The following is a 10,979-nucleotide window of genomic DNA, read 5'->3' as shown; positions in this document are numbered from 1 at the left end:
TCCCCGGCGCAGCCCCACCCCCAGCGGCTCTGTCCGGCCAATAAGAGTGCCGGCAACGGGCGAGCCACACCCCTGAACCAATAGGAGAACGCAGAGGGCGGTGCGGCTCCACCTTACACGGCTCCGCCAAAGCCAATGGGAGCGCCGGGAACGGGCGCGCCGGGTCCCGGAGCCATTCGAAGCGCGCGGGGGCGGAGCGGGGGCCGCCCCGTCCCGACGCCGCGGAAGCTGGGGCGGGTTTTCGCGCAGGTTGGCCGGCGGTGCGGAGCAAGCGAGAGCATCGTCTAGAGGGGAGAGCCCGGGTTCTGCCGGGGCGCTCAGGCCCGACAGCTCGGCGCCGCTGGACACGCGCCTCCCTCCTGGCTCGGGCCAGCGGAGACGGCGCCGCTCCGGCCCGCCGCCATTGCCGCCCCGAGGCGCGTCACGTAGGCCGAGCGAGGTGGCAGTGCGCAGGCGCGCAGGAGCCGGGCCCTGGTGGCACGCCGTGGGCACGAGGGCGGGTGTGAAGTGGACGCTGTGGAAGACGACGTGCGCTCCTGCCTCTTACCTGGCCCTTACACTTTACGGAGAGTAAATGTTTCTGGAAGAAACTGATGCCTCCTGCAGGGACAAAGAAATGCTGAACTCTGTTAATTATAAACATTTTCTAGAATCAGAGCATGCTGGTTACAGGAAGATCAGAAATGGGAGACTTGCCTGGAAGAGTTCAGTGGAACTAAGAAAAGCAACTTGTGGGGGCCGGCCCAGTGGTGCAAGCGGTTAAGTGCACGTGCTCCGCTGTCGGGGGTACCGGGTCCACCAGTCCGCAGTGAGGCACCACTTGTTAAGCCGTGCTGTGGCGGTGTCCCATATGAAAGTAGAGGAAGATGGGCACTGATGTTAGCCCAGGGCCAGTCTTCCTCAGCAACAAAGAGGAGGATTGGCATCGGATGGTAGCTCAGGGCTGGTCTTTCTCACACATGCAAAAAAAGAAAAGCAACTTGTGGGTGACTTTGCCTTTATCAAACATGAGCAGTTCTCAGGAATTGCAGGAATAGACCCTTCCGTTCTCCCTCCTCAAGCTTGGTCACAGAGGTCAACAAAATAGTTAAGGCTATTCTAGGTGCCAGAACCTCGCTAGGATCTTCAAGTTTTTCCCCATTAAGTTTTTTTCCTTAAAAAGTTTTTGCTTTGTATAGCTTTATACAAATGCTTCAGTTAGATTCAGGAAGTCTTAATTGGCTGCCAGATTAACCCTCTGCATTACTCAAATCCATGTCTACACTTTTCAGAAAACATCTTCAATTTTCAGCATGAATACGAGGATAATTTTAGGTTGTCATTTGTATTTTGTGTTAACCTTTTAAAACATAACCACAATACCATTATCATGTGTGAAAAAAGCAAATTACAATTAACTTCATTAAATATGTGATACCACACCTCTTAAGCTCGGGTCTGTGTGCCCGATGGGCAATAAACCAATCACTGAGACATGGTGCTTGGAAGTAGGGAAAGGTTTATTCGAATTGGCCAAAATGAGGTGGGAGGATAGGTTCTCTCAAATCCGCCCTAAGAAAAACAGAAACCAGGAGGTGTTATGCAGCCAAGGGCCTTGGGAGGAGAAGTTTCAGAGAAACGGGAAATTGGTGTTTCTTTTGCTCCAGCTGAGCCCTTGGGCAGTCAGACTTCTGGGCATCAACTGCAGCTGCAGGCTGGTTATCTGGTGATCATAACTTCCTTGAAGGCATTCTTTTTCTTCTGCAACACAAGCTCATAAATCCTTGTGACCCTTGAGTCATCCCCAGATTAAAAAAGAAAACAGCAAATTAACAAGATTAACTTTTTTTCATTTGTGTCTGTGTTGGGAACAAGGTCAAAGGATAATCATGTTCTTATTGAATATTTACAGTAGCCCTCAGGTGCCTGGCTGCATATGTACTTTGTGTCCAGGTCTCCCCAATCATCTCATCATTTTCTTAGTTTAAATCAAGATCTAAATACTGTCCAATATGTTCTATTAGAGTATATTGCAATTGGTTTGTGTGTTTCTTAAGTCTCTCTTTTTAAAAAAAACTTTTTGTTTTGAAATAACTTGAGGCTCAGTTAGAAGTTGCAAAGATAGTACAGAGAGTTCGTGGTCTTAAGGGGTTTGTTTTTTGTTTTTTAATCTGTAGGTTCCATCCACATCCCTCTCTTTCTTCTTGCATATCATCATACAGAAATCTGGTTGTTTGCCTGTAAGGTTTCCCCCAAGTGCTGATTGCATCCTTATGAAGTACTTTAGTCTACATGTCCTCTGAATTTCCAGTAAAGGGTAGTTAGAACAGTCTAGTGGTTTGATCACAGCTTAAATTTTTTTGGCAAGACTATATCATAGATGGTGTTGAATAATTCCATCAGGAGGTACTACTAGCTAACTGTCCTTTTTTTTTGTGTGTGAGGAAGAACAGCCCTGTGCTAACATCTGCCAATCCTCCTCTTTTTTTGCTTAGGAAGACTGGCCCTGGGCTAACATCCATGCCCATCTTCCTCTACTTTATATGGGACGCTGCCACAGCATGGCTTGGCAAGCAGTGCGTCAGTGCACGCCCAGGATGCAAACCCAGGGCTGCCGCAGCGGAGCGCGCGCACTTAACCAACACGCCACCAGGCTGGCCCCCAAACTGTCCTTTTTGTGATGTTAATTAACAGCCATTGATGAACTTGCCAGATCCATTCACTCATTAGGGTGATTTTTTTTTTTTGTGAGGAAGATCGGCCCTGAGCTAACATTCGTGCCAATCCTCCTCTTTTTGCTGAGGAAGACTGGTCCTGGGCTAACATCTGTGCCCATCTTCCTCCACTTTATGTGGGATGCCGCCTTAGCATGGCCTGACAAGCGGTGTGTCGGTGCACGCCTGGGATCCGAACCCAGGCCGCCAGCAGAGGAGCACACACACTTAACCGCTAAGCCACAGGGCTGGCCCCTAGGGTGAAATATATAGATATTTTTAATAATTATTTATTTACTTTCCCCCCAAAGCCCCAGTAGATAGTTGTATGTCATAGTTGCACCTTCTAGTTGCTGTATGTGGGACGCGGCCTCAGCATGGCTGGTGAAGCGGCATGTCGGTGTGCGCCCGGGATCCGAACCTGGGCTGCTAGCAGTGGAGCGCGTGGACTTAACTGTTAAGCCACAGGGCCAGCCATAGGGTGATATTTTAATCCTACCATTTCTTCTTCATTTTTTCGCAGGAATACTTCTATAATGAGAAATTCCTCTCATCCACTATTTAGTTATTCTGTGTAAATTTTATAAAGAAAGGCAAGATAAATGCTTGATTCTTTCCTTTCATTAACTGGTCAAAAATCCATTTGTTTCTCAGCATCCTCCGAAAGTGAACAAAGAATTTAAAAACATATTATGAACTATGGATTTAAACACCTGAGGATTTTCAGTTTCATACTGAGCAATGGACTCACTCTGCTCGCCATGATCTGGGCCAATTAAACACAACGAGTTAGAGAGAAATGAAGTTTAATTAGATTAGCTGGCAAATTGGAAGACAGGTGACTAATGTCTCAAAAACCCATCTTCAAAGATTATAGAATCTTAAAGCAGTTATATAGGGAAAATGGGTAGTAAGGAGAGGGTCCAGGGATGTTGGTCTCCAGGCATGACGGGCTCCAGGCATCATATTGTTCCATTCTTCTGTCAGCTGTGATGGATACCTTGTAGGTGTGTTTCCTGCCTGTGGTCAGCCTGTTCCTGGAGAGAAACTCAGAACAAAGTTTTTAATTTGTCAAGCTATTGGGGAGTACATACATAAGCAGACGCCATAAATCAGGAGAGCATGTGAATTTTTTGGAGTATGTGCAGAGCAGCAAGTAGTCACATGGAAGAGGGGCTGGGGCCATTTAGTGTAACAAGATGGCCTCACAAGTTCATTTGAATTATTGTTCTTATTGATGCTCAAATCCTTTTTCTTTTTTTGACAATGTGATTTTCTTCAGTTAGGCTCCTAAATTCTTTGACAAGACACTAATAGTCTCTTTGCCTTTTTTTTTTTTTACTTTTTTTGTTTTTGTTTTTTTCTTGAGGAAGATTGGCCCTGGGCTAACATCTGTTGCCAATCTTCCTCTTTTTCTTTTTTTTTTTCCCCTCCCCGAAGCCCCAGTACATAGTTGTGTATCATAGTTGTAGAGTTGTAGCTCTTCTATTTGGGATGCCGCCTCAGCATGGCTTGATGAGCAGCGAGTAGGTCTGCACCCAGGATCTGAACCAGTGAACTCTGCCACCAAAAGGAATGCACAAACTTAACCATTATGCAACTGGGCCGGCCGCATCTCTTTGCTTTTTGATACGTATCCTTGTACATTTATTGCTTCAGACCTGAAATCAGTCGTTTCTCCAAGAAGCTTTTAGTAGGAATTAGTATTTAAAAACCACAAAATGGGTACTAGAATTGCTCATTGCTACCGGATTGGTCATTGTTTCTAAGACTTTTCAGTGGACAGCATTGGAAACGTACATTTTACAGACAAAATACATTATGAAGTCACACTGGTCCTTCTAATTCAAGTCCAGGAACACAGGGTTCTAATTTATTAACCTCTTTGATCTTACATCTGTGACTCCTTCCTCTCATGCTCAAATTCCTTGTTCCCAGTGGCACCTACATAAAATACTTTGCATTGTCTCACATTACACACATTTAGTGTTAGTCTCAGACTAACAATGCTAACTCTACTATACATAACAAACTCACTATATTTTATTTATATCAATATGTATTTATATATTTACACTCTGTATCCCCTTCTTAAACTATAGTATAGGTACACACTTTTCTCCATTTTCCTTTTTTCACTCAACAACACTGCAGATGACTCTATAGCAATATATAGAGAGAGTCCTCATTCCTTTTTCATAGCCACATAGCACGCCTTTGTGTGCTTATATGTATTTGACAGGGTCCATGTATTTGACAGGGTCCAATCAGGAGAGAGAAGCCACACGGTAATTGAACAGAGATAGTTTAACACAAAGAACTATTAACTATAACGGGATCGGAGCAAGGAGGGATTTGGCCACTATGAAGTACATGGGACTACAAAGAATGTAAGAATAGCAAGAAACCAGGCGTGACCATCACTCCCAGGACTAAGATGGAGCACCCTGGGCTGAGGTCTAGACCTCGTTGGAGGGGACTAGCTGTGGCTCACCAGATGGCAGACAAACCGCCTGACGCTACAGTGCTGGAACTTGCTGGAAATCCTCCCTATGGGTCCGCCCCAATCCCAGAAGCCGGCGCTGTCCCCACCCCTTTCCCTCCGTTCTCTCCCCCAAATCCAGCCAGTTGGCGGATGCCCCGCCCTCCCGGGTCCGGGAGTCGTCTATCCCGCGCCCATTCCCGGAAGTCAGCGGTCCCAGCCGCCCCCGCGGGTCCGGAAGTCAGCAGTCCCGTCCCTGACCCCGGAAATCAGCGGCCTCCGCCGCTGCCCGCGACCCCGAGGTCGCGTCCGCCCGGCATTCGCGCCTGTGCTCGCCGGTAGGCGCCCGGGGCCGTGCCGCCGTGGGGGCGGGCTGGGGGTACTCCCGGGCCTGAGACCCGCCCTACTGGAGCGCGGTGTCGGGCCTTGGCCCGCGTTGTCTTGGGGCGGCAGGGAAGCGGGTTTGGCGCCGGGCGGGTGACCCCCGAGGGCCGGGGCGCGCGGGGCGGCCGGAGGGGTCAAGCGCAGGCCGGCGCTCCTCGCTCAGGCCTGTGCCCGGCGTGACCTCTCCCGCGCGGGCAGCTCCAACGCGCTTGGAGAGGGAGACGAGTGACGTCAGGGAGGGACCCCGGTGGCGGACCGAGACCCGGGATTCCTGTATGTGGATCGAATCCACTATTTACTGTTAGAAGTCTGACTTTACAGAGGATACCTGAAAACCTCCCAGAGCCGGGTCCCTGAAGTCCGTGTTTGGGGGATTTGCAGTGCAGGGCGGAACTCTCCTTGTGGGAGGTCAGTCCCCCTTGGTGACTCTTTTCGTGCAGCTGATGCTCCTGGGCCTCCTGGACCCCGCGCTGGGTGTGGCCTGTCGTCTCAGCAGCTGTAGGAGACCGTAAAGCTGACTTTCTCTTCCCATGCCAGTACAGACTCACACCACGATGAGACTTTCAGTTCCCTTTCTTGGTGGAGGCCAGCACAGGGAAATGAGGGCGTTCTGGTAGGTTCTCGTAGGGTGCCTGAAGCTTGAAGGCTGCTGGGGGCTAATGGTCTCTGAGAGATTGAGGTTCTAGGTAGGACAGGCAGGTGGTGAGAGAATGCTTGTTCCCGCTCTGAGTCTGAGCAGGGGAGTGGCCCCAGTGCAGTCAGTCTGAGCAGAGAAGGGCCTTCCTCCTTACAGAGGAACGGGTCCCTGGGAGATTAAGTGACTTGGCCGACCACAGAGACTATGGTCCGCAGCCTGTGTGGGCCTTACTGGTGGGCCAGCCCCAGTTTCCTCTCCTGGTGAGGAGCTGGGTGCTTGTCTGTGGGCAGTGGCTCGAGAACTCCAGCTGTCTGTGTGTCTGCCCTTCCCCAGCCCCCAGGGTCTCCTGTTGAGAGTGGTGCTGGAACGTTCCAGGGATGTACATGCAGGTGGAGACGCGTACCAGCTCCCGCCTCCATCTGAAGAGGGCTCCGGGCATCAGGTCCTGGTCCCTGCTGGTTGGTAAGGATTTCCATGTTTCCCACAAAATTAAGAATCTAACTTTAAAAAAAGATGAAAATGAAACTAAGTTTTTTTTCTTTTGTTTTACCACCCCAAAATGTAGCAACTCTGTTTTTTGTATCCTTCCAGATCTTATCCTATATGCCATTTACAGATGATGCGAGTCTGTCTTGTCTTTTTTGACCAGTTAACATTCTCTCCTTAATGCTCTGCATGCTCTTCTGAGCTCCCCGTGTTTCTCCTTTTCTTGCTTTCACACATCTGGTTGCAGGTGTCAGTGATTCATGTTGCAGGACCACCCAGTGGGTGACACTGCGTTCCATTTTTCCTCTTCCTCAGGGAGGAGTAAGTGGGGGAAGGTCATTGCCCAGGGAGGGTCCTGCACCCTCAGGGCAGCTGCCCTGTATCGACTGGACCAGTGGTATGAGGAGAGGTGCCACTGTGCCTTCTGTCTCTGTCTCTGTCCTTCCCGTGACCCTGCACGTGGCCTCCTGCTTGTTCCACCTCACATGCTGTGTGACTCTACATACAGTCTTGTCTTCATTCCACACCACGTGCTTTTGGGGTTAAATCCATGTCAGGCTCCACTGTCTGGTTCCCCAGTCAGCTCTGGAGCCTGGTGTAGTCTGATGTGTCCAGTGAATACTGGGAATGGTGTATACCATGTTTCTGAACAAACTTCTTGGCTGCTTCCCCCACTTCTGAGCCTGGTGGTCTTCTCTCCTCCTGCTCCCCACCCCAGCCATCCCTGGTGGTGGGAAGGGCCTCCTTGCCCAGGGCTCCTGGGAGGAGGTGGGCCCTGGGCTGGCAATGGCCCAATAAGAAGGTGCCTGCTTTCTCTTTGCAGGAATCTTGTCGATTGGCCTAGCTGCTGCCTACTACAGTGGAGGTGAGGTGCATCATCTGCCCCCCAGTAACTTCCTCAGCTATTTTGAAAATAGAGAAAAGAAGGAAAACTTGTAATTTGTGACCCACCAAGGCAGGGTCTTTGGGATCGCTGGTGCCTCTGCCTCCTGATGGTTCGCAGAGACCCCACCTCTGTGCGCTGGTGTATTCTTCCTCATGTGTGCTCATCCTTTGCAGCCTCGGTCACTTCTCATATCTCGAGCATTCTCCCATGTCATAAAATACTCTTCAGAAACATGCTCTGTCATGTTTGCTAAGGTTCTGTGGCAGGGATGAGCCATGCTTTCAGCCATTCCCTGTAAGCATTCCCGCCTTTCTACCATCACAGAGCATGCTGTGATCAGCAGAGACCGGTCAGCCCCAATTGCCTGTCTTGAGTAGACACCCAGGAGGAGGGCTGCGGGCAGAGGTGGTGGAGCATACCATGTGTGGTCCTGAGTGACAGGCAGGGCCAGCAGTGCCGGGTGGTGGGGGCCGCCCCGGACGGGGGGTCCTTGCAGGCATGGGCAGTCAACCGGGCCCCAGACGCCACTTTGCCCCGTGTCTGGGAAGTGGCCGTGCTGGGGAGGAAGGACCCCCTGTGGGCACATCAGCCTCCGCTCCTCTGCTGCTGTCCCTCACCCAGCCGCATCCTGTGTTTGCTTCCCAGACAGTCTGGGTTGGAAGCTCTTCTATGTCACAGGCTGCCTGTTCGTGGCCTTGCAGAACCTGGAGGACTGGGAGGTAAGGCCACCACAGGCTCGGGTGCTTGGGTGTTCTGGCTCCTGGGTTTCTGTGCAGTGGGAATCACAGCAGGAAGAAAGGCCCCAGGCCCCTGCCGAAACTTTAGCTTAGTAGACTTGGCCCCTGGACATTGCCTGTCTGTGACTGTTCTTGGGCCAAGGAATCTCGGAAGTTGTTTTTCTCCTAGAAACTCTTTGTGACTGTTTTTACCCCAATTCTTTACCCCGTCGGTGGCTGGCACCCTCCCCTGGGGCCCCCCTTCTTGAGTGCTTTGAGCCACTTGGCGTAGCACTGCTCTCCGACCTCTGACCTTCATTCCCTTGTTTGGTGACCTTGGCCTCTGTACTTCTTTTTCACTCACAAACGAGAGAGCGTCTGCCTTGATGCCACACTTTCTCTTTACACCCCCCACCCCCCTGTTGAGAGGGCCCAGTTGCAGGGGTTCAGCTCTGGTGGAGCAGCACTTGAGGGTCCTGACTGGGGTGGGGAGGAAGAGGGGCCATCCCCTTCTTGAGTGTCTGCTCTGGCAAGGGTGGGGATGCAGTCAGCAAGCCCGGGCCCCTCCCTGGAGCTTTGCATGTGGTCACTGTGTGCACACAGCTGGGTGACCATCCTCTGGCTGGTTTTCCAGGAAGCTGTCTTCAACAAGAGCACTGGGAAGGTTGTGCTGAAGACGTTCAGCTTGTACAAAAAGCTGCTGACTCTTTCCAGAGCAGGCCACGACCAAGGTGAGGTGTGGGGAGTGACCAGGACACGGGGCGTGGTGGCTGTTGGGAGGCTGGTTACTCCGGGCTGGATGCAGGGCGGCCAATGTCTGTGTGATGGTAGGGATTAGGCCTGAGGCCTGGAAATGGCTGGGTCCAGGTGGCTGCGCAGTGACTAGGGCTGTGTCCCGCCTCATGGATGCTGGGTGCCCCAGACATGTTCTAGCCTGAAGAGAATTGCCGGGCAGCCCTCAGCTCAGTGACTAGCCACTAGGGACCAGGAAAGCATTTGTTGGAGAAAATGAAGCAGAAAGATGGGCAGTGTTGTGCTTAGCTGTTCCCTGATGTGTTAGACTGCTCGTGAGAGAATGAGCAGGTTTTTCAAGGCGATGATGGGTCCATTGGATGTTCTTCTCACCTAGACTTGACTTTAACCACACAACCCACCTAAGGTCAGGGTCTTGGCTGTCTTCTGGGGCACAGAGTGATAGACGCTTTCTGCTTCATGGCAAGCATGATGCGGTCTTCTGCAGAGTGGTCCTGAAGTGACTGTGCCCAGCACACAGGTGGGAGGGGCAGGCCGGGCAATGGGCGCTGCCACTGACCTGCCCCCGCCTGCAGTGGTGGTCCTGCTGAACGACATCAGGGACGTGAACGTGGAGGAGGAGAAGGTCCGGTACTTCGGGAAGGGCTACGTGGTGGTGCTGCGGTTTGCGACAGGCTTCTCCCACCCCCTCACCCAGAGTGCTGTCATGGGCCACCGCAGGTAAGCCGAGGATGGGTGACTTGATTGGCCAAGGCAGTCCGTCCATGCCCCTCCCCCCGGCAGGTGGCCCTCACAGTGGACCGCCTAGCACAGCAGGGCACAGAGAAAGGACTCGGAGGATCCTGGGGGAGGAGGGGCAGGCCTGCTACCACTGCTATGGGAATGTTGAGGGTCCCCACAGGGACAGAGAGAGGACAGGGACTCAGGTCCCCAGGTGGGGACAGCAAGGGGACAGGGACATCAGGGGTCCCCATGACGAAGAGGGGACAGAGACATGGGGGACCCTACCTTTGTGGGAACATAGGGCTGGGCTGGGGTTGGGTGAGGGTGGGGATCAGGATGGAAGTTGCTGGCAGTGGAGGGTCCAGAAGGAGACTAGCGTAGTCTTTCTGGTTGTTGTGGGGTGGCCGGCACCACTGCTGCGGTAACCAGCCCTTCCTCCTGGTGCCGGCCTGGCCCAGTGATGTGGAAGCCATCGCCAAGCTCATCACCACCTTCCTGGAGCTGCACCGCCTTGAGAGTCCTGTGGAGCTGTCTCAGAGCAGCGACAGTGAGGCTGATAGCCCCGGAAGCCAGAGTTGACACCCATGGAGCCCCCGGCCTTAATTCTGATGGCATCTCCTCAGGCCTGATGGGCTGCTGGCGAGTGTTCCTCCTCAGTGCCTGGCTGTGTCCCTGGAAGCCCCAGGGTGGGACCCTCGGCCGTTCCTGCTGCTTGCTTCTGCCCTCTGAGCAAAACCACAGGCTGGACCTTCTCTGCAGGCTCCAAGGTGTCCAGGGAGGGCATGGGTCTTGGATCTGCCACTTGGAATCAGACGGTCCTGGCCTGGGCACTGTGGCTTGTGAGGGTGACAGGTGGCGTGGCCTGGTCTGGATAGACCCACCCCACAGCTAACCAGCCATGTGGGGCTCAAGCCTCTGAAACGACAAGGACACCCAGGCTGCCTAGGGTGTGGAGTCCTGGGGTGGGCATTCCTGCACTGAGACTGAGCACTCTTGAGTGGAGAGGGAGGTTTGCCAACACCAGATCCCACGGGAACTCAGCTCACAGGTTACAACAAGGCTTCAGTAGGCGCCTGTGGGGCCAGTGGCTAGGTTAGGCAATAATGCCAGCATGTCCTCAGGAATCCTAGCATCTCCTTCCCCATCCTGCCACCCATGCAGCATCCCCTCCCTGGCTGGACAGAAGTAGTCACAAGTGAGGTGCTTGCCCATGGGCTGC

The 10,979-nt window shown here is 52.6% G+C and overlaps 1 protein-coding gene and 1 long non-coding RNA gene across 5 annotated transcripts; one reads left to right on the top strand and one right to left on the bottom strand.

Moving 5' to 3' along the window:
* Positions 1-3,482: 3,482 nt before the first annotated feature.
* Positions 3,483-5,681, bottom strand: LOC147915090 (uncharacterized). The gene is made up of 2 exons (XR_015554794.1): positions 5,188-5,681; positions 3,483-3,730 (listed from the first exon to the last, which is right to left on the bottom strand). It is a non-coding gene; the product is annotated as an uncharacterized LOC147915090 (long non-coding RNA).
* Positions 5,318-10,489, top strand: CYBC1 (cytochrome b-245 chaperone 1). 4 transcript variants are annotated; one of them, XM_087441853.1, is made up of 7 exons: positions 5,318-5,513; positions 6,530-6,658; positions 7,506-7,547; positions 8,218-8,287; positions 8,919-9,015; positions 9,613-9,757; positions 10,219-10,489. In XM_087441853.1, exons 1-7 carry the CDS (start codon positions 5,329-5,331, stop codon positions 10,337-10,339), a joined length of 789 nt encoding a protein of 262 aa, XP_087297979.1. In that variant the 5' UTR covers positions 5,318-5,328; the 3' UTR covers positions 10,340-10,489. The 4 variants fall into 4 exon arrangements, with proteins under 4 accessions (XP_087297979.1, XP_004432946.1, XP_087297981.1 ...); XM_004432889.3 differs by having other exon boundaries at positions 5,424-5,513; positions 8,214-8,287; XM_087441855.1 differs by lacking the exon at positions 5,318-5,513 and adding an exon at positions 6,063-6,172 and having other exon boundaries at positions 8,214-8,287.
* Positions 10,490-10,979: the final 490 nt, after the last annotated feature.

Source organism: Ceratotherium simum, chromosome 16 (genome assembly GCF_057802395.1).
Source record: "Ceratotherium simum simum isolate JZ-2026a chromosome 16, ASM5780239v1, whole genome shotgun sequence".
In the NCBI taxonomy this organism is placed as follows: Eukaryota; Metazoa; Chordata; class Mammalia; order Perissodactyla; family Rhinocerotidae; genus Ceratotherium; species Ceratotherium simum.
The sequence above is the reverse complement of the archived record's forward strand: the minus strand, read 5'-3'. Positions and strand labels throughout refer to the sequence as shown.